At 46.6% G+C, this 22,867-nt stretch overlaps 1 protein-coding gene across 2 annotated transcripts in view; it reads right to left on the reverse strand.

Annotated features, from left to right (window-relative positions):
• Positions 1 to 22,867, reverse strand: part of SLC9A7 (solute carrier family 9 member A7) — a 130,794-nt gene that overhangs the window by 58,881 nt on the left and 49,046 nt on the right. For both annotated transcript variants that reach the window (XM_039216780.1, XM_039216779.1), the window contains exons 2-3: positions 7,670 to 7,869; positions 4,563 to 4,640 (exon numbers count right to left, since the gene is read on the reverse strand). In XM_039216780.1, coding sequence (XP_039072711.1) covers positions 4,563 to 4,640; positions 7,670 to 7,869 — 278 coding nt within the window. The remainder of the gene's footprint in view (positions 1 to 4,562; positions 4,641 to 7,669; positions 7,870 to 22,867) is intronic.

Consider the following 22,867-nt stretch of genomic DNA (forward strand, 5'->3'; position numbering starts at 1 on the left):
AAACTCTTTACTCTTTTCCTGTACTGACTCAGCAGGTCACTTCCGGCGGTGCTGTACCTTAGGCCACTACAGACACAAGTTTGAAACTGACGAAGTATGAAAGTGCCATCTAAGGGCTTCTTGCTTAACTCAGTATCAGAAAACAGTGTCCTCAGAATCTGCCTCATGGCATCAGAAGTGTCCCCTGAGAGTCTTCCGGATTTATCTTTGGGGCCTGGGAGGGAGGGCCAATAAAGATAGAAGTGGACACCTGACAAGCAGGTAGTTCTGCTTCAGCTGGGCCCGTTGCTAAGTTTATATACGTGCGGCTAAGCTTACAGGCTTACACCCGTGTGAGATCCAGCAATTATTCACAAAGCGACAGCAAAATTGCAATGCTCTCAATGCTTCTGCACATTCACTGGTTATTCGCGGATGCGCGCACGCACGCACACACGCACGCGCACACACACGCACACAGAAGGCTTTACTTCTAAGTCATTAGGCCCGTGGGATATTCTGATGGGGAAAATCCCTGCTCCTGGGATTCTTCAGACCCTGAGCCACGGTTCTTACCCCTCAAGGCGTACGCTGCACCCATCGGACAATCACGACTATTTAACAAAACCAGACCGACACCACCCCCCTAAACAGCCGAATTCAGTAGGGGCCAGGAACACTTCAGCTAAGAGTTGTAAAAGGCAGGAGTCCCAGGGGGCCGGCCGAGGCCAGCAGGGAGAGATGGGGCTTGGGAAGAAGTCCGTGTGGATCAAAGCAGCCACCGGGGAGTGGCCTTGGCTTTGGCCTTCCCCAGCGCTCGGCTGGGGAGCTGTGAAGAGGGTGGCAAGGAAGGCCGAGGGCCGCTACGCCACCCACTCAGAAGACAACCCTCCAAGGGCGTGACACCCCAGTAGTCACCAAAAGGGGGTGCTGCGTGCATACATTATACACACATGACGCTCGCCTTTTAAAGCAGCCACTGTCTCCAGTGCTCTTTTTTTTTTAAGTGGGTGTATTTATACACCAGTGTTTTGGGAAAAAAATTAGGTTTCAAAATAAAATCAACAACGGGGAGCCCCCTTGTGTATAAAAGCCCAATCAAGGGCTTCAATCAGGGAGGGCTAGGAGTCCATCAAGATAGAGACAGGAGACCAGTGAAACTCATGTGATGTATCCAGGGACAGGTATTCTTTTTAATTTTGGGGAAGTTTATTTATTTTTGAGACAGAGAGACAGAGCGTGAGCGGGGGAGGGGCAGAGAGAGAAGGAGACACAGAATCGGAAGCAGGAGGCTCCAGGCTCTGAGGTGTAGGCACAGAGCCCGACGCGGGGCTCAAACTCACTGAACTGTGAGATCATGATCTGAACCAAAGTCGGATGCTTCACTGACTGAGCCACCAGGTGCCCCACCAGGGACAGATTTTAATCCCAGAATTGCCCTTCCTTGCCACCCAGCTTTTGGGTAACCATCCATAAGGTTAGTTTGAATGTGTTAAGTACATTCAGATTCATGACATTTGCCCAAACAAAACATCATTAGGAATATAAAATCTGCCACCCCAAACGCATCCATGACATATTCTAAAATCAAACAAACACACACACACACATACACACACACACACATTATTACCCATCTCCGTCCATATTTGCTGATATGAACTGGCATACCTTGAAAAGAAAGGTACATCAGGCTACTTATTTGCATACCATTACACCTAGTACTTAAGTATCTGCCTCACAGCTTCCAAAGCTACCCTTCTCGATTCCCACCACATCCTCTTAGGGAAGAAAGGACAGCACCTCCCAGCCCTGGTCTGGATTCTAGAGGAATCCTATGTCTTTCACCCTCATCTCATTTGGCCAGGCATGTGTGGTTCCCCACGGCGAGGACTGAATCAAAGCTAATTCCAAGGATGATTTTTTTCGGGTTAGGAAAAAAAAAAAAAAGGCCCATGTCCGCCTGACAACTGTATGTGTAGAAGTCAAAGGGTCTGAATGTCTGTTTCCATACCTGCCACTAAGTGGTGAAATCGTGATTACACATTTAATGGATAACAGGTTTAATCACGGATGGCAAAACCATGTAAGGTCCAGCTATTTCAGTGCCTTTACAAGGACTATTTAAAAAGGAAAGTGACTGAGCGAACAGTGGATAGCCTGAAAGACTGCCATTTTCAAAACAACTTAGGCTCAGTCGATTGGCTGTTGCTTTCGGCTCAGGTCATGATCTCATAGTTTGTGAGTTCAAGCCCCGCGTAGGGCTCTGTGCCGATAGCTCAAAGCCTGGAGCCTGCTTTGGATTCTGTGTCTCCCTCTCTCTCTGCCCCTTCCCCGCTCACACTCTGTCTCTCTCTCTCTGAAAAATAAGCATTAAAAATTAAAAAATAAGTAAAAATTTTAAAAATAACAATTTAAACTGCTAACTGGCAAAGCCAATTCTCCTTCTGAGAGAATAAGGCTGATACAGGGAAGGCTCTGCAGAACCCAAAGTGTTTTTCAGACATTAGAGCAGCTCTCACAACCAGTGATTTGGTTTCATTTTATTTTATTTTTTTGAGAGAGACAGAGAGTGCAAACAGGGGAGGGACAGAGAGAGGAAGAAAGAGAATCTTTTTAAATCTTTTTTTAATGCTTATTTATTTGTGAAGGAGAGAGAGACCAAGCGCGAATGGGGAATGAACAGAGAGAAGGGGAGACACAGAATCAGAAGCAGGCTCTAGGTTCTGAGCTGTCGGCACAGAGCCCAACCGCGGGGACTCACGAGCCGTGAGATCATGACCTGAGCCGAAGTTGGTGCTTAACTGACTGAGCCCCCCAGGCGCCCCTAGGAAGAGAGAGAATCTTAAACAGGCTCCACGCTCAGCACAGAGCCTGCCATGGAGCTCGGACTCAGCAACGGTGAGATCATGACCTGAGCCGAAATCATGGCTTAACTGACTGGGCCACCCAGGTGCCTCTGGTTTCATTTTAAAGCAATTATGACCTTGATGATACCTTATGATTAGGTATTTAAGATACCAAATTGCCAATCACCCATTGGATCTGACAAGGAGTTCCAAAATTCGTCACTTAAAGAATAACATTATTTATGTCCATAAAATCATCTCATGATACATATCAATAGCTGACATATAGATTTAGATGCTTTGGTATCCCCGTAGGGTGGTCCAAAAAAAATACATTTTTTTAGCACAGAAAACCTAAATCTAGAGGGAAAGTAGGATAGATAAGGATAGATTTTTTTTAATATTTTATTATGGAGTAATTACAGATTCACAGAAATTGCAAAGATAGGGTAGAGGGGTCTCATGTACTTTCCCCGAGTTTCCTCCATGGGCTATACCTTACATAACTGTAGTACAATATCAAAACCAGGAAACTGGGAGCACCTAGGTGGCTCCGTCAGTTAAGCGTTCGACTTTAGGTCAGGTCCTGATCTCATGGTTCGTGAGTTCGAGCCCCACATCGGGCTGTGTGCTGACAGCTCAGAGCCTGGAGCCTGCTTTAGATTTTTCTGTCTCCCTTGCTCTCTGCCCCTTTCTCAGGCTCTGTTTCTCTCTCTTTCAAAAATAAACGTTTAAAAAGCAGTTTTGTGAGGGGCGCCTGGGTGGCTCAGTTGGTTAAGAGCCCGACTTCGACTCAGGTCATGATCTCACGGTTCGTGGGTTTGAGTCCCACATCGGGCTGTGTGCAGACAGCTCAGAGCTTGGAGCCTGCTTCGGATTCTGTATCTCCCTCTCTCTCTGACCCTCCCCTGCTCATGCTGCCTCTCTCATTCTCTCATTCTCTCTCTCCCTCTCTCTCAGAAATAAATTAAAAAGAAAAGCAGTCTTGTGTCATTTTATCACGTGCAGATTCGCGTATCCATCGCCGCATCAGGACACAGAACTTTTCCATCACCACGAAGATCTCTTTCACACCTCACCTCTGCCATCCTTAGCCCAAGGCAGCCATTCATTTGTTACCCACCCCTATATTTTTGTCATTTTTTTTTGTCATTTCTAGAATGTCATATATACGAAATCACATGGTACAAGATCTTTTGAAGTTGGATTTCTTTTCCACTCAGCGTACTGCCTTTGAGAGCCATCCAAATTATTGTGTGTATCAATAGTCTGCTCTATTTTATCGCCGAACAGTATTCCACGGTATGAGTGTTTGGTTAACCGTTCACCTATTGCAAGATATTCTGGTGGTTTCCAGTTCGGGGCTGTTTCAAATAAAATCGCTATGGACAATGGTGCAGAGGCTTTTGTGCGAACGTAAGGTTTCATCTCTCCGGGATAAACCCTCAGGAATAAAATGGCTGGGTCACACGGCGATTGCAACTTTGGTTTTACAAGAAACTGTGAAACCGTTTTCCCGAGTGGCCACGCCGTTTTATATTTCTACCGGCAATGTAGGAGCACTCCGGATTTTAAAACAGAAAGCAATCACTGATGACGAGACAAATATAGTCTCTGAGTGGGTGCAGAACACAGTGATAAGCAATCTGGGAGAATGGAAAAACTAGAAAATTATGCAGGTACGTTAACGCAGAGGCTCCCGTGCTTTAAGAAATAGTGGCAAAAATCTCTTACCTTCTTTAAACTGTAGCCGGCATGGAAGATAATTGGAGGCAGAAGAATGTTGAAAAAGACTTCTGGATCAAACGTTACCTGAGAGTTTAAGAAGAAAAAAGTCAGTTTCCAGTTTAGTACCAATTGGTGCTGTAATTTGCTTAATATTTTAAGCCACTGACTAAAGTTTGAATGGTTAAAGCAAGTAAGATAGACAGCTGACAGCTCAGAGCCTGGAGCCTATTTCAGATTCTGTGTCTCCCTCTCTCTCTGTCCCTCCGCCAATTGCACTGTCTCTCTCTCTCTCTCTCTCTCTCTCTCAGAAGTAAATATTTAGGGGCACATGGGTGGCTCAGTCGGTTAAGTGTTCAACTTCAGCTCAGGTCATGATCTCACAGTTTGTGAGTTTAAGCCCCGCATCAGGCTCTGTGCTGACAGCTCAGAGCCTGGAGCCTGTCTTCGGATTCTGTGTCTCCCTTTCTCTCTGCTCCTCCCCCACTCACTGTCTCTCTCTCTCTGTCTCTCAAAAGTGAATAAATGTTTAAAAAAATTTTTTTTAATTTTTAAGAAATTAAAAAAAACAACAGTTCAGTACAATCTGAGAATTCCCAGAAAGCTTCTGGCCAATGGTTTTGGGGTTTTTTTTTGGCCAGTGTTTTTAAACGAGAAATAAAAACAGCTTGACTTTTACCAAACCTTTATAAAGGTTCAATTGCAATGAAAGACGCTGTCATGATTCTTTGTTAATTTTCTGGCTCCTCCCACAGAATCATTTCTAGACAGAATTCTACTGAATTTAAGTCTCTTTTGAGGACCAGCCTTTTGTGAGACTTGGTGTGGCCTGAATCAAAGTCTGCAATGACGCTGGAGGCTTTCTGAACATCAACTTAAAAATTCAGCAGCTTTAGGGCGGCCAACATTACCTTGTAGGCTTGCCGCAGGGAAATCACTCTGAAACTATCAAAGAACAAAATCTTATCGCATCTAGAGAAGAATTAAGCAGTCTATAAGCCTCCCAAACCTTTTACAGAATTTGTTCATGTCGGTAGATGGACTGGGCTCTCGCTGAAATTAATCTTAAAGCTTCACTCTAGGGGCGCCTGGGTAGCTCAGTCGGTGAAGCGTCCGACTTCGGCTCAGGTCATGATCTCACGGTTTGTGGGTTCGAGCCCCGCATCGGGCTCGGTGCTGACAGCTCAGAGCCTGGAGCCTGCTTTAGATGCTCTGTCTCTCTCTCTTTCTGCCCATGTCTCTCAAAAATAAATAACTGTTATAAATGCAATTTTAAAAAAAGCTTCACTCTAATTATTCAAAGTCGAGTTAGCATTTCTCTTTAGAAACTGGAAATGTTAAGCAGCCCAATTAAAAGTGAAATGGTTCTCACACATTATGTTTTATTCGATCTCTTGCTGACGACGGGAATAGTGTGAAAGGCGGGGAGCGTCAGAACGAGAAGGGGCCCTGGCTAATAGCCAGCAGGAGGGCGCTGGGGCCACCAGCATGCAGGGACGAACACAAGAGTGTCCTGTCCCCTACACTCCAATGCCCTGCCTCCAGCTTCCCTGACACGCCCCTTCTCCCCTCAACTACCAGCAGTGGGCTCAGCCTTGTCTGCGGCAAAAGTTTAAACAGAGGGGGTGAGGTGAATCCGCTTTATCCTAAAGGTAACAGAGAGCCAGCGTCACCTTCTGTGGTGATCTAAAAGATGGAAACGGGGTGGGTTCAGCCATGAGCGTGGTATTTACACCGAGTATCTTTTTCGGTTGCGTTCAATTTCACAAACGTTACTGGAAATCCCAGGCATGCTTATGAGGGACTGAGAGCGAATAGCTCACTAGGACTGTCTTTACGGACACAGAGGAGATGGGCATGGATTTTTTTTAATGTTTTTATTTATTTCTGAGAGAGACAGAGTGAGCAGGGGAGGGTCAGAGAGAGAGGGAGACACAGAATCCGAAACAGGCTCCAGGCTCTGAGCTGTCAGCACAGAGCCCGACACAGGGCTTGAACCCATGAACCGTGAGATCATGCCCTGAACTGAAGTCGGACACTTCACCAACTGAGCCACCCAGGCGCCCCAAGACGGGCATGTTTAATGCTCCACGGTGACAATGATTTTCCTTAAGGATTAAGGTGGATCCTAAAAGCAATAATAATTTAATTTTTGGAGCACAGGCTATACTCCGCCTTTGACTGGAAGCCTTTCCACATATGTGCCTCGTTCTGTATTAAAAGAGGCTCCGCGCCAGCTGGACCACCCAGAGCTTAGACAGAAGCCTTCCTGCTGCTGCTAAGCCCGGGTCTACAGAGTCATAGAGCAGAGATCTCTTGCTTCTCTTGGAAATCACCTGAGCAAGGAGATGTATAATCCTTTTGCCGTGTATTTTAGCTACCCCCAACATCAAATGAAAAACAGCTTGGACTCAACTTCCAAGACAACAAGATATTCTTCCTCCAAAGATTCATGACGCTTTGGCACCACTCACCAATGAGAGTGGGCACTCGGTAAGTATTTGTAGAACATGGCGAAAGGCCCAGGAAGAAGGAAGACTTACCATCGGAAACACTGAAAAAATGAGTTTCAAGTGAAACTGATCCACAGGGCGCCCGGGTGGCTCAGTCGGTTAGGTGTCCGACTTTTGCTCAGGTCACGATCTCTTGGTTTCATGAGTTCCAGCCCCCACTGGGCTCTGTGCTAGCAGTGCAAAGCCGGCTTGGGATTCTCTGTCTCCCTCGCTTTCTGCCCCCCTCCTGCTGTCTCTGCCTCTCTCAAAATAAATAATAAATAAACTTAGGGGCACCTGAGTGGTCTAGTTGGTTGAGCCTCTGACTTTGGCTCAGGTCACGATCTCACAGTTTGCGAGTTCGAGCTCCGCGTCAGGTACAGCTCGGGAGCCTGGAGCCTGCTTTGGATTTTCTGTCTCCCTCTCTCTCTGCCCCTTTGCTGCTCATGTTCTGTCTCTTTCTCTCTCCAAAATAAAATAATGATAAAAAGAAAAAAGCTTCCTAGCCAAACTGAGAGCCCAGAATGTTACAAATGCTCCAGGAGTTTGAAAGGATTTGTCTCCCTAAGGTCGAGACGGAGGCAGAAAGTCAAGAACCATGACAGCACAGTGTCGCCAGCTCACCTTCCTCAGCATGTCATTCTGCTCCACGCTGTTGATCTTGCCGGGGCTGATTTCTCCTTTCAGGGTGTATTCGAAGAACTTCCCGCTGACGTTCACTAATAAGGTGCTGAAGGCCCTGTGTTCCTGAGTACAGCTGAGTGACTTGTCACGGCCGCTGGTGGCAGGGGTGCCATACCTCAGGATCACCCCAACGATGAGCCCTGAAACAGAGTGTTGGGGGAGGGAACCACATCAGGCCCGCGGAAGGACAGAGAGAGCGTGGAAATAGCGACACGGTCAATTTGCGACACCGAAGACACCCAGAAGCCATCTCGGAGCCCAAGGACAAGCTGTGTATTTAAGAGCAGTGGCATAGTCCTTCTGAAGGGTTAACATCCTCTCGTACGGGTCCCTCGGCCGCCAGAAGGACAAGGTACGACGGTACCTTTCGTGGTTATCATGGCACTGGGTAATTTTCACAAGTGATCATGTCTCATTTCCCAGGCTGTGGGTGGAGGAAGATGGAATGATAGGAAGCACAGTGTTTTTCTGCCAAGGACAGCACAAAGCACAGCCTCTGAGTTTTGATCAGCTCCAGCAGCAGCCTTCAGGCCAGTCCTGCTGCCATCTGCCAGCACGGACCGGGCCGCAGGAATTTCTAGCTCCTACGAATGCAACCTTGCTTTGCCCCACACGAGAGGAAGGAGGAAGGAAGGAAGGAAGGAAGGAAAGAAGGAAGGAAGGAAGGAGGAAAGGAAGGAAGGAAGGAAGGAAGGAAGGAAGGAAGGAAGGAAGGAAGGAAGGAAGGAAGGAAAGAAATGCTTCTGTGTAGGTCGTTTCAAGTTCCAGGTACTGTGGCGGAAGTGATTATGTCACTCAGGGGGCTGCACACCACAGTGCAAATTTTTGCCATTATGAATCAAAGAGTGAAGAGCTGGCCTCTTGGAACTGTGGCTACAATACAGCTAATTACCTGCAATTCTGAATTTTTTTTAATGTTTATTTTTGAGAGAGAGAGAGAGAGAGTGCGAGCAGGGGAGGGGCAGAGAGAGAGGGAGACACAGAATCCGAAGCAGGCTCCAGGCTCTGAGCTGGAAGCACAGGGCCCGATGCGGGGCTCGAACTCGCAAACCGCGAGATAGTGACCTGAGCTGAAGTCGGACGCTCAACCGACTGAGCCACCCAGGCGCCCCAGCTGCAAGTCTTTAAGTCTCATACCATTCTTAGGAGGGGGTTCCCATTAGGGAAAAAAATAAAAACAAAACCAAAACCCAGCAAAATCGTATATAAGCATCTAATTCCATGGTGAGGGACTCTTGTCCCCCTGGTCCTGGACAGGAGTCACATACGCCACAGTAAAAGTGAGTGACATGTGAAGAAAACATAAATCACCACCAGACACTTTCTATGATTCTCTTTTGGGAGGAAAACATCAGGACTCTCTCCGTATCTAGTCCTTTGCTAGCAGTATTAAAAGCAGTATTAAAAGTAGTATTAAAAGGGGGTGGCTGGGTGTCTCAGTCAGTTAAGTGTCCAGCTTCAGCTCAGGTCATGATCTTGTGTTTCCTGGGTTCAAGCCCCATGTCGGGCTCTGTGCTGACAGCTCAGAGCCTGGAGCCTGCTTCAGATTCTGTGTCTCCCTCTCTCTCTGACCCTCCCCTGCTCATGCTGTCTCTCCTTATATATATATAAAATATATATATATATAAAGTAGTATTAAGATCCTCCGCCATCTCATCTTGCCATTAATGGAGAAAGTTCCATGAGCAAAAGGAAGAACAACGTTTACTGTGTTCTGTGCCTAATGCTCTATAACGTCTCTTAACATCAAGACATAGGAAAACTCAGAAGACGTTGAAGAACAAATGACATATGAAATCTCGACAAATACAGTTCCTTAAGCCAAACTCCATCTGTACCGCATTATTATTATTATTATTAGAGATTTCTATTAATAGATACTTGCAGCTGCTTGACCTTTGTGAAAAAAATCAAATTACAGAACTTTATTACAAATTAACAATGAGGTTCTTAATCATCTCAATTTGCCCAGCTATAATACAGTCTTAAAACCTTGAAAGGTGTAGGAGGAAAAAGCCAGACTTCAAAGAAAAAAGAGTTGGTCAGAACCAAAACAGGATGATGTCTTTGAGGAAAAATAAGAAGAGCCCCGTAATGCAGATAGTCTGGCTGTCTGTTCAAGGGGGCAAAAGCAAGCACTTGAGGCCTTTGGCGTGGATCCTTTGTTCAGGTCCTACAACCGGCATTTCATATTCATTTCTTCTCGCTGGAGGACTCAGCGGGCCCCGGCTGTGGCCTCACGGCCATCTCGTAGTTTAGGGTTTCCCGGGCATCTGTGCCTAACTGAAGTTGGCAAGGTACGTACGTTAAGGCAGTTGCTGACGGTGGGTCCCTTCTCCGTGAGTTTTCTGCTCCTCTTCCTGGCTGTGCCAGGCGAAGAGGGGGTCTATCACCCCGATGGATAACCGGGCCCGCTAGTTCTCCTGTACCCTGGTCGTCAGAGTTGGACTATTCAGTCAGCACCCACAGGGTCTCCATCCGGAGTAAGGTGTGTGCTGCTGGGCCCGGCACTGGGGGGCCCTCTCCAATCTCCCCTTTCTTTTCCCCACTCTCAGTATTGTGGTCATTTTGCTGGTAGGCACGTGGACGGCCCCCATAAGGTCTGTAATGCTTTCACTCGGCTCTGTATCGACTGCCCGGCACTGGAAATCTAGCGGGGCCTCCATTTGCTGCCTCCCCGCCCTTTTCTCCTTCGAGAACATCGGACCGCATAGCTTCTCAAACACTGACTGCCTGCGCTGGGAAGGGGGCAATCTAGTGTACAAGTATATCTATTGCTTGGTGTCATGTCTGCGGATGAAACCGTATCTGTTTCTCACACCGGACCATCTTACTCTTCCTTAAATTTGTGTTGCGATGACCTTCTTATCCCTATGGGTGAGCCACCGCTCCCTCCACCCCTGCCCGCGGAGCCACGTGGAGTGATGGCAGCCTTGAGGGGCGGTGCTGGGTCTCGGCCCTGCTGCTCGTGTTTACAGTGAAGGGGATGGTGACCGGGGCTGTCTGGGGCCACTGCGGCTCCTCCCTGGGTATGACGGTAATGAGGCCACTGCGGGGGGGGGGGGGGAGAGCAGGGTCAGGGGGGTTGCTCAAGGTTCTCTGGGGTGGCTCCCCCCTCCGGATGGACCTGGTATCGGTTTTTCAAATTCTTTCTTCACTCCCTGGTAGGCAGTTATTCTCTGCTGAAGTTTTACGTGACGCGAGATGATTCCATGGCCCGTCAACACTCATCATAATACAGGGTGACCATTAGTGCCTGCCGACATTGAACTTCAATGCCTTTAGCAGGAACCCAAAATAAGTCATTTACAGAAGACCATCCTTCTCCCAAATCAATGGCTTCCTCCCATGACTCACTGTTTCTTTACGGCATTAGCCTCATTATTAGCAGAGGGAACGAAAAGGTAAACCATACTACCGCAGGGGCTTCACGATGAACACCGCCCTGATGCAAGAGGACACGGGATACTGTGATTTCGGACAGGAAATACACATTTGATCTTTGTCCCAACTTCCTGGTACACAGCTCCTAAAACCCACGGAATCGGGACTGATAGGTGTCTTCCTGTATGCTAGTAAGATGACTCATGGCTGGGGGTTGCCTGGGTTATCTTCAGAATGAGGGGCGGTTGCCAGGGGGCCCCACCTTGTGATCAGAGAGCTGAAAAGCTAAACGTCACCCCAAAACTCCAGCGAGGGGAGAGGGGCGAGAGGCTGAGCTCAGCACTAATGGCCAACGATGTAATTCACCATGCCTAAGTAATGAGTCTCCCGAACAATTCCCCCAAAGGATGGGGGTTTCAGAGGGCTTTTGGGTTGGTGAACACGTGGGGGTGTGGGGAGGGTGGTGTGCCCAGAGAGGGCGTGGAAGCTCCCCACCACCCCTTCCTTCTTTCCTTACCTTTGCATCTCTTCCATCTGGCTGTCCCTGAGTCCCATCCGTTTATCATACAACCAGTAACAAAGTAAGTAAACTAGTTCCTGAGTTTGTTGAACCATTCTAGCAAATGACTGGACCGGAAGAGGGCCTCATGGGAACCTCTGACGCACAGCCAGTCAGCCAGAAGCACGAGTGACCATGCAGGACTTGCAACTGGTATCTGAAGTTGGGGGGGGTGTGGTCTTGTGGGGCTGATCCCGTAACCCGCGGGAGCTGCTGCTATCTCCAAGCAGTGTCAGAATGGAGCGGAGATCCAGGACACTCAGTCACTAGCCACCGGAGAGTTGGAGAACTGCACGGTGTGGGAAAGTCCCCACACTTCAGGTGACAGATGAGAACTGTGTGTGTAAAGGGGAAACAGGAGCTTTCTCCTCATAGGAGGTTCATAATTGACAAATTCCTCAATTACAGGAAATGCCCTCGCACTCTCTCCTGGTTATCATGTCCATCATACTAGAAGTGCTATTAACTGACGAATACTGTTTTTATATACTGATAATACGTTTCCCTCCCTGCCTGGGCCCAATGGGCCATTTTAAAATGGGAGACCCGTGTGCTGCTGCTGCCCCCTTGTGGTAAAACATGGCAACATAAAACACCCACAGGTGTTTTAAGGTCCACTATACCAAGCAACGGGATACGTGGCTAACTCAAGGGAGACTTTGAGTTACTCCCCAAACATTTTCGATTCAGACTTGTTATCACCATAGTTCTTGGCAAAAAGGAAGAGAGTCATTGCTATGATACTACGTTCATGTTTACTATCTTACGCCACAGGAAAGAGTAAGATACTGGGAATGTGGAGGAGCATTTTGGTAAGAAAATGATAAAAGGTTAGAAAAAAACATGAATGGCATATTTTCATCTGGAAGGTCTGGATGACTTCCTCTGACGGGGGAGCTATAAAAAGTCCTAACTACAAGGAGTTAAAACACAACATCGAGGTTTTTGTTAAAAGCTCAGAAGAGTCAGTAGCCACAAAAGAAAATGATGGAGATCAATAGAGGCATTGAAGATTTTACTGGATCAACGTCATGTGTTCCGGATTCCAAGGAGAAATAACCTATGACGTATGCAGGCCAGAAAAGTAGCACATCAGATGTCTGCTGATGAAGAAAGAATCATTGACTTCACAGGTATAGGACTAATATCAGAGAAGAATTTAGTTTTAAACTTTTACAGAAAGCAAATATGGATGAAATTCCTTTGACATTTAATATGGCTTAAAATAAGATGGTGAGGGGCGCCTGGCTGGCTCAGTCAGTCAAGCGTCAGACTTCTGCTCAGGTCACGATCTTCGGCTCATGGGTTTGAGCCCCATGTAGGGCTCTGTGCTGACAGCTCAGAGCCTAGAGCCTCCTTCAGATTCTGTGTCTCCCTCTCGCTCTGCCCCTCCCCCACTCATGCTCTATCTCTGCCTGTCTCTCTCTCTCTCAAAATAAATAAAACAAAACAAAACAAAAAACCCAAGATGGTGAACTCCAAACTGCAAAAATTCAAGACTTTATCAAGAAAAAAAATGTTAACACTCTTTCACCTTGAAAGTATGAAAATAAGTCCCAGGGCACCTGGGTGGCCCAGTCAGCTAAGCGTCTGACTTCGGCTCAGGTCATGATCTCGCGGGTCCTGAGTTCGAGTCCTGCATCGGGCTCTGTGCTGACAACTCAGAGCCTGGAGTCTGCTTTGGATTCTGTGTCTCCCTCTCTCTCTGCCCCTCCACTGTTCACTCTCTGTCTCTTTCTTTCTCTCGAAAATGAATAAAACAGTTAAAACAATTTTTAAAGACAAAAACTCAACTTCCTTCACAACTACATTCGCATATTTGTGCTGATGGTGTAAAACTGCCAACTTTTCTAATTTTAAAAAGAAAGACATAACAAAAAAAAACCCCTCTATACACTTCATATATGTGCCCATCCGAAAAGTGATGGTGTGAGGAAAGAATTTAATTATGGACAAAGTGTGGTTCAAAAACCCTATGAGACCATTAAAGAAACCAGCCTCCATCAGTCTGGTGCCAGTTCCTGCTTCTGTGACTGACGCTGTTGGGAAGACAGTTGAACAAGTCGACACTCGGCTGTAATTCTAGACCTCCATCCACCTGCTGTAATAGTTAGATGTCTCTATTAATAAAAGCCTTTGTTAAGGAGGCGGCAAACAGGTGCATGGATGTACTGTTCTCCCCTAATGAGGTTTCACTTCCATTATATGAGCAATTGGGAGTAGGTGATCACGCACTTCAGTCTGGCTACCGCTGTGGGCTCGTTTATGGCACCATCGGGGTGGTTCCGAGCTCAAAAGCTGCATCCGAAATTCTGAGGAAAGAAAGCCCCTCACTCCACACCCAGTTACATAGTGTGTGAGGAAAGTGAATACGACTTTGAAACGTTTTCCATTTGTAATCTGTCTCCATTTCCTACTCTCAGCCTCAGGCACAATTACTGATCTACTTCCGGTCTCTCTAGGTTTGCATTTTCTGGACATTCCATATGAATGGAATCATAAAATACGTAGTCTTTTGTGTCTGGCTTCTTTCATGGAGTCTAATGTTTTCAAGGTTCGTCTGTGTGGAAGGAAGGTATCAGTACTTCATTAGTTTCGATTGCTGAATAGTATCCCATTGTAAGGATATACCACATTTGGCTTATCCATTCACCAGATGATAAGCATTTGGGTTGTTTCGCTTTTCTGCTATTATGAATAATGCTCCAGATGCCCAGATACCATTTTGTGACGACCCCTTTCCCCCCAAGCAACATATGAGAGTTCTAGTTGCTCCACACCTGTTAACTCTTGAAAACACACCAGAAAAATCTGTGAACCATCGCATAGCCAGCCTGGGAGTCATGCTCCCCTAACAGACTATGCCTTTGATGAAAGAGGTAAACTGAGTCCACAGCTCTTGAAGACACAAGTTCTGTCTCGTCCTAACCAGAATATGAAACCCGAAAACGGTGAAAATGAAGCCTGTCAGTCAAGAATTAGACCTCTAATCCAAGGCCCCTCTCCTTCAGCAGCTGACATTCCAGAGGTTGGATTAAGACCAAGATGGAACGTGTCCTTGTGATTCTAAACCATCATCCATGATAAGTAGTCTCCCCAAATATGGAATGTCACAGTTAAGAAGAAGAAGAAAATGATCTTAGGTCTTAGATATCTACTTAACACCACCAGACATGGAGAAACCATTACACTGTCCATTGAAGTTCATGAAGAGTCTTTTTTTTTTTTTAGGTCTATTCATTTACTTTGAGACAGACAGAGACAGCACGAGCAGGGGAGGGGCAGAGATAGAGGGAGACAGAGAATCCCAAGCAGGCTCCGCACTGCCAGCATGGAGCCCGACACGGGGCTCGAACCCACAAAACTGTGAGCTCATAACCCGAGCCGAAACTAAGAGTCAGACGCTCAACCGACTGAGCCACCCTGGCGCCCCATTTGGAAGAGGCTTATATTAAGAACTAGGCCCAGGGAGGAAGACATGGCTTGATGACTGAACTTGTAACCGCCAGAGTCCAATATGGTACCCACATGTAGCCTGATGACACTTGCCTCATTCTGGGTAGGGTCTGTGCGGGCTCAGCACCTCCAGAGGCTGGAGGGATGATATCTGCCTAATCCAGGGTTACAGTCTCAGGAATGCCATCATGGCCACACACCTACACCATCACTAATTCAACCCCTCAGACACCAACAGTACAGATGACTGCCCATATGCTTAAACACATTTTCTTTAAAATGCTTTTGAAATAAAATTCACAAAGAGGTCTGAGAGGAAGATCATGGGAGGTAAGCAAATTCCCGGACTAGGTCTGAGGACCTTCCAAACTACAGGACTGGCTCTTTCTGTTGTAGAGCAGGTATAGGATTTATTTGTTTCTGCTTCATCCTCTAACGTTTTCCAAAATCAAGGCCGGTATGTGTGGCTAAGTCATCACTCAACACATTTTAATTGCTGTGTTGGATATCTTCCCTTCAATTAAGCACATCAATCAAATCCACTCCGATTGCCAAAGGGCTAGACTACAAAGGTCATTAGTAGTCATCACACGTCTTCCTGACGGGTCTGCCACTCTTCAAAGGCCCAGCCAAGACTTCCAGATGAACATCAGCGAATTCTCTCCCCACTCTGCCTTCCCTAATCATCCCCCGCGGGGTTCACTCCTACTTTTCCTTCAAGTCACAATATAGTTTTCCCTTCTTCCAAGTAGGGAAGCCCTGATCCCACCTCAGGACTGGACACAGTCCACGATCGGGGCTGCCATCACAGCATTCAACAGGAAAGATGCTCCTTGGAACTGTTCAAGGCACATCTCTACAACCATATGCTGCTGTATCGTGCATTTCTAGAACAGTCTCTCCTGAACTGTGCATGCCTTTTAACTGCCTACCCCCCATTCCCAGGGCTAATTTTCCCGAGGGCAATGCTCAGTGAGTGATCGCCAGCCATTCCCGCATCAGACCCACCATGGCCACTTAATAAATGGCAGCAGACTATGGGCACATTAGCCGGTGGCCATCTGTTAACCAAGAATTGCCTCGTGTGAGTTACAGAAAAAGATATTTCGTTCTGAACCCTAAGAAAGCAACTAAGTATTTTCAACCTCTTACCTGTCGTAAAAGTCCAAGGATACCCACATCCAGTAGCCTTTAGAATCTGGCCCAAATTGGGGCGCCTGGATGGCTCAGTCGGTTAAGTGTCCAACTTGGGCCCAGGTCATGATCTCACGGTTCGTGAGTTCGAGCCCCGCATCAGGCTCTGTGCTGACAGTCAGCTCAGAGCCTGGAGCCTGCTTCCGATTCCGTGTCTCCTTCTCTCTCTGACCCTCCGCTGCTCACACTGTCTCTCTCTCTCTCTCTCTCTCTCTCTCTCTCTTTCTCCCAGAAATAAATAAAAACATTAAAAAATAGAATTTGGCCCAAATTAATGGACGCAAATCAAGTACTCTCATGGGTTAGAAATCTTTCAATGGTTTTATGAGGCAGATCATGGAATCCACCTTCCTGGAGGCTCTGAAGTGAGGGAACACTGCAAATAAACGGATGCGCCGATCGCCGTTACCTTAGAGAGCCATGAGACTAGGGCACGTGCCAGCCACTACATCTGCTGCTCTTGCTACTGGGATCACTGAGGGATGGCTGGGTCTTAAATGCAAAGAAACGCAAACATACAGACACACGCGAGTGAGAGGCAGGGTTTTGCTAACACGGGGGAGGATACATGAACAAAATAGAGCTTGGGCTCACCTAAGTTCTAACTGATGATGGTGTATTTTTGAAAAGTAAAGAAAACAAAGCCTATTTAAGAATCATCTGAGTGCAAAGGCTAGCGACCAAAATCAGTTATCTGCTGTGGATTGAACTATGTTCTCTCAAACTTCATACGTTGAAGCCCTGACCCTCTCCCCATGTGGCTGTATTTGGAGATAAGGCTTTTAAGGGGGAAATAATGGTTAAAGGAAGTCACAAGGGAGCTCTGAGCCACCCAGTCCATGGTATTTTGTAAACAGCAGCCTGAGCTAATACACTACCTTTCTGAGAAATTCCAAGTGGCTTCTCCAAACTATCAACAATATCCTTTCAGCTAATGCACATGAGACCTCACCACTAGGAAACCTTTCTTTTACAGTCGAGAAGGTAGGCTCGCACTGCTCTAATACAGGGGCCTTAACCCTTTCTTTCAGAGATGGTTTTTGTCTGCCCTTCCTTTCCCCCGTACCCCCATCACCAATGACTCTTCTTAATCTTCCAAAGGAGACTCTGGCCATACTGACCTCCCGGCATGAACTCAGACTTTTGTTGAAAGCATTATCCTAGGGCACCAAGAAACGACCATACCTCTGTTCTCTTGGATCAGAACTGGTGGGGTGAGACGAGAGATAAATTTTCATTAATGCTTTTAAAGTATCATCATGGGAAGATGTTGAAATGTGTTGTGTTTAGAAATTTAGCTGTAGTCCGGGGCGCCTGGGTGGCTTAGTCGGTTAAGCATCCGACTTTCGCTTAGGTCATGATCTCGCGGTTCGTGGGTTCGAGCCCCGCGTCGGGCTCTGTGCTGACTGCCAGCTCGGAGCCTGGAGCCTATTTCAGAGTCTGTATCTCCCTCTCTCTCTGACCCTCCCCTGCTCACGCTCTCTCTCTCTCTCTCTCCTAGAAATAAATAAAACATTTAAAAAAAAAAAGAAATTTAGCTGTAGTCCAATGATACATAGTTTTTTCTAAATGTTTATGTATTTATTTTGAGAAAGAGAGAGGCAGAACATTGCAAGCAGGGTAGGGGCAGAGAGAGAGGGAGAGAGAGAATCCCAAGCAGGTTCCGCACTGTCGGCGCAGAGCCCCACACGGGGCTCGATCCCACGGGGATGATGACCTGAGCCAAAATCAAGAGTCGGCTGCTTAACCAACTGAGCCACCTGGGGCACCCCCACAATACATAATTTTTAACTCAGATAATCAATACAACGATCCTAAAAAAGAAGGACAAAGATTTAAATTTAAATGAAAGATTACCTGTACTAGTAAGTTAGCTATAATAAGACTATAAAAAACTTTATTATGAAATACGTCAGATACCCCCCAAAATATATATATATAAAAATACCCAAAACTATAAAATATAAGTACATATAAGGGTAAAGAGTAATATAATTAGAGAAGAAAAATGGGGAGGTGGGATTCAAAGGTACTGGTAATTTTCTGTTTCTTAAGCTGGGCAATAAATACAGAGGCATTTATTCTACTTTTTAAGTTACGTACACTGTTTTGTATATTACATATGTTTCATAAGAATTTATCAGGACAAGGGACACCTGGGGGGCTCAGTTGGTTAAGCATCTGACTCTTGATTTCCGCTCAGGTTATCATTTCCTGGTTCATGGGATCGAGCCCCATGCCGGGCTCTATGCTGACAGCGCGGAGCCTGCTTGGCATTCTCTCTCTCCCTCTCTCTCTGCCTCTCCCTGGCTCTTGCTCTCTCTCAATATAAATAGATGTTAAAAAACAAGAGAATTTATCGGTAAGAATGGTCTACCAGACACCTACGTGGTCAGCATTCAGTTCAACAGTGCACAGCCAAGAGGGGTAAGCACCCTTCGTACTGTTCCCAGGCAAGACCTCCCCCCACTCCCTGTAAACGACTACCCTGAACTGGTGTTCATTATGCCCTTAGAGTGTAATTGAGGACGTATGTTGTTTCATTTTGCCTGTCTTTGAATTAGTTATGTGTGATGTGGATTATTCAGTAACTTGCTTTTTTCACCCCACCACACGCTTCTGTGAGTCCTCCGTACTGACGTGCGGCCCTGGTGCAGGATTCCCACGGCTGTGGCGCGTTTCGGCATGTGGCTATCTTTTCTGCTTCTCTGGACCACTTTCTGGATAACTGCTTCAGATCCACTGTCTGCTCCGCCAGTTCCCTCCTCGGCTCTTTACCCTGTCCACGGAGTCTGTAATGTCAATGACTGTCGCTTCTTGAAATTCTGTTTGGTTCTTTTCCAAGTACGCTGGACTTTCTGTTTGTGGACAGAATCTGAACGGGGAGGGGAGTATGTTTACGAGCGTCACTTCTGCACTCTGTGACCACTGCTCGCTTACTCCAGTCGGCTTCACGGGTGGGTAACAACACACTATTGTAAAAGGCTTAAGTGCTTCCTCCAAAGAATACCGGCTAAATAGATGGTGCTCCCTTCACGTAATGGAGTCTGTAGCCACTATATTAAAAAGAATGCAGCAGGAGCACCTGGGTGGCTCAGACGGTTAAGCATCCGACTTGGGCTCAGGTCATGACCTCACAGTTCGTGAGTTTAAGCCCCGAGTCGGGCCCTGTGCAGACAGCTTGGAGCCTGGAGCCTGCTTCCGATTCTCTGTCTCCTTCTCTCTCTGCCCCTCCCCCACTCGCGCTCTCTCTGACTCTCAAAAATAAATGTTAAAAAAAAAATTAAAACTAAATAAATAAAAAGAATGCAGCAATGCCACATCTGGTGCATTAAGTGGAGGGGGGAAAGAAAGCAAGGTGCAGAATGAGTCATATAAAATGCTACCTTCTGCATGGGAGATAAAAACGAAAATCTATCTCAGATTTGCAAATGCAACAAAACTCCCTGAAAGGATATACACAAGAAGGTGTAACGTGGGCTGTCTCTCTAAGGGGTGGGAGGGGGATTGAATAGCTAGGGGGTCCCGGGAGAGATGGGATTTAATTTTCACTCTTGTGCTATCTGAATTTTATTCCACGTGCAGTATGTATATATACACACATGTATATACCCACATATAGTATATATATATATATATATATATATATACACACACCTATATGCTATATATATATGTATTTCCCATTAAAAAATTAAAATTAGGGGTGCCTGGGTGGCTTAGTCGGTTAAGCGTCCAACTTTCGCTTAGGTCATGATCTTGCGGTTCGTGGGTTCGAGCCCCGCGTCGGGCTCTGTGCTGACTGCCAGCTCACAGCCTGGAGCCTGTTTCAGCCTGTGACTCCCTCTCCCTCTGACCCTCCCCTGCTCACGCTGTCTCTCTCTCTGTCTCCTAGAAATAAATAAAACATTTAAAAAAAATTAAAATTAAAATGACAGCTAAATACTGAAGGCCATTTCCTACCTCTCTGCTCTTGGCACGTGCTGTCTACGCTGCCGGGTCTGTGTCCCGGTTCCCACCGCGCCCCCCACCATCACCCCGCCTCGACTACCTGGTCACTTCCTATTCATCAGCAGGACTCATCTGAAACCCCACCAGCTTTGGCACAAAGTTAACCGCTCCTTCCTCCAGGCTGTTAGTGGCTACATAAGTGTTACTGTGCATCTGTTCTCCCCAGGAGACGGCAGACTCCACTGAACCCAGCACGACATCTGGGACGTGGTCATCGCTCAATAAACATTTGCTGAAAGAATGAAATAATGAAAGTCCAAAACTGTAATGGGACTACTAATAATACTAATAGATTACACACACACAGAAGCGCCAGTTCCCCAAACTGTGACCATATTGCCCTCCCCCGCCCCCCAAAACTTACATCTAGGGTTTGGCAGGCGACAAAAACAGCATCTGAAAAGATTACTTCTGTTGTTTTTGATGCAACTTTTTAAGTCACACGATTGGTGTCGGGGAAGTATCCAAAGTCAGCATTAATCCAGAGTCGACATTAATGATACATCGAGAAACACTTCACACCATGTGCCCAGCAAAATCTTTCATGTATTTATGAGGGCAGACTCAAATGTAATTACTCACTAGTTTACATCTGACCCAGCTCGAAGCAGCCTATGTGATAAAATAATTTGAAAACAACACACACACACACACACACACACACAGGAGAAGCTGTAATAGAAAATCTGGGGGCGCCTGGCTGGCTCAGTTGGAGGAGCATGGAACTCCTGATCTCGGGATCATGAGATCAAGCCCCACGTTGGGTGTAGAGTTCACTTAAATAAACTTTAAAAAAGAAGAAGAAGAAGAAGAAGAAGAAAGAAAAGAAAATCTGTTGTTCATCCTTCTGAGAGCCGGAACCGAACAGGCGTATGCTGCATTCCAGGAGGAGAGGGTGTTGGGATGCCTGCTAAGCAGGTAAGGAGCAGCCGCCCTTCTGAGACCCCCCCAACACCGCACACCCCCCTGCCTGCCTGGGAACACATAACTAACGATAAAACCAGCCAAAATGACAACTACTGTAGAAAAGAGGCATGACGGGGTGCCTGGGTGGCTCAGTCGGTTGAGCATCCGCCTTCAGCTCAGGTCATGATCTCACGGTTCATGGGTTCAAGCCCTGCGTTGGGCTCTGTGCTGACAGCTCAGAGCCTGGAGCCTGCTTCGGATTCTGTGTCTCCCTCTCTCTCTGCACCCCCCTCCCCCACTCACACTCTGTCTCTCTCAAAAATAAAATAAACATTAAAAAAAAAAAACCAGAGGCATAAGAAGGTGACACAGTAGGGAAGAGAATAAATAATTCTTTCAGGTGAAAAAAGCAGTAGAGGAAAACTTCACAGAAACAGTGACTTTCTCAGTTGGGCCTTTCCAGATGAGTCAGACTTTCTGGATGAAAGAAGAAAGACGTGTGAGCTCTATTTCAGAGAAAGGCCTCAGCATGATGTGGGGGAAGCGAACATTCTAGCCAGACCAGCGTGGCCGGAGCACAGACCATGCTGGGAGAAGGAGGAAGGGTAGAGACCAAGTGCCAAGAGTGAGGTTGGCTCACGGAAGATGGAGAACCTTCTCTGGAAGCCAAGCCCACAAGTGCAGACTTTATCCCACAGAAAAGAGCCACCAAAGACTTCTGGGTTAGGAGGGCCCTAATCAGGCGTGATGTTTAGAAGACACTGTAACAACAGTGCCGAGAATGAACTGCAGGAAAGGAGAGGCTATGAGTACAGAACTTTATCGCGCTTTCCTAAAAGTATCATGTCTCCCGGGGGGAAAAAAAAGATAAAAATCATTCCTCCAACTAAGAGAAACCCTACGGTATTTCACACTCCTCCGTGCCTCTCTTTTGTTCCAGTGCGAGTTATTGCTCAGGTTCACACAGAAGGGACCCAGAATGCGCTGAAAGGTTACCCATCCAAACGTACAGATTACGACAGACTGATGAGCTATAGGGACGTATTGACCAAATGCAGTTGTAGGGACTTTATTTGCATCTTAAATCAAACTAAAAAAAAATCAATTGGGGAAATGGGAACTCACTGGATATTTGACAAATATGAAATTGCCGTCATTTTTGAGGGATAACAACATACTGTGGCTGTATGCGTGTGTATACATACACACATATTTTTCATATACACGAGAGAGAGTGCATGCAAACTGAGGGAGGTGGGGAGAGAGGGAGAGGGAGGGAGGGAGGAAGGGAGAGGAGAAGAGAAGGCGGGGGGAGAGAGAGAGAGAGAGAGAGAGAGAGACTCTTAAGCAGGCTACAGGCTCAGCATGAAACCCAACACGGGGCTCAACCCCACAACCTTGGGATCATGACTTGAGCCAAAATCAAGAGACAGACGCTTAACCAACTGAGCCACTCAGGAGCCCCTTATAGGGGTGGGTGGGTGGGTGTGTGTGTGTGTATTTAAGGAGTCTTTATCTGTTGGAAATAAACACTGAAATATTTACAAATAAAATTTGGGATTTTGTAACCATTGAAGTCTACTCCTGACACCAATATTGCACTGTATGCTAACTAAAATTTAAATTAA

This window comes from Hyaena hyaena, unplaced genomic scaffold, assembly GCF_003009895.1.
Source record: "Hyaena hyaena isolate Hyena2069 unplaced genomic scaffold, ASM300989v1 scaffold_658, whole genome shotgun sequence".
Taxonomy (NCBI): Eukaryota; Metazoa; Chordata; class Mammalia; order Carnivora; family Hyaenidae; genus Hyaena; species Hyaena hyaena.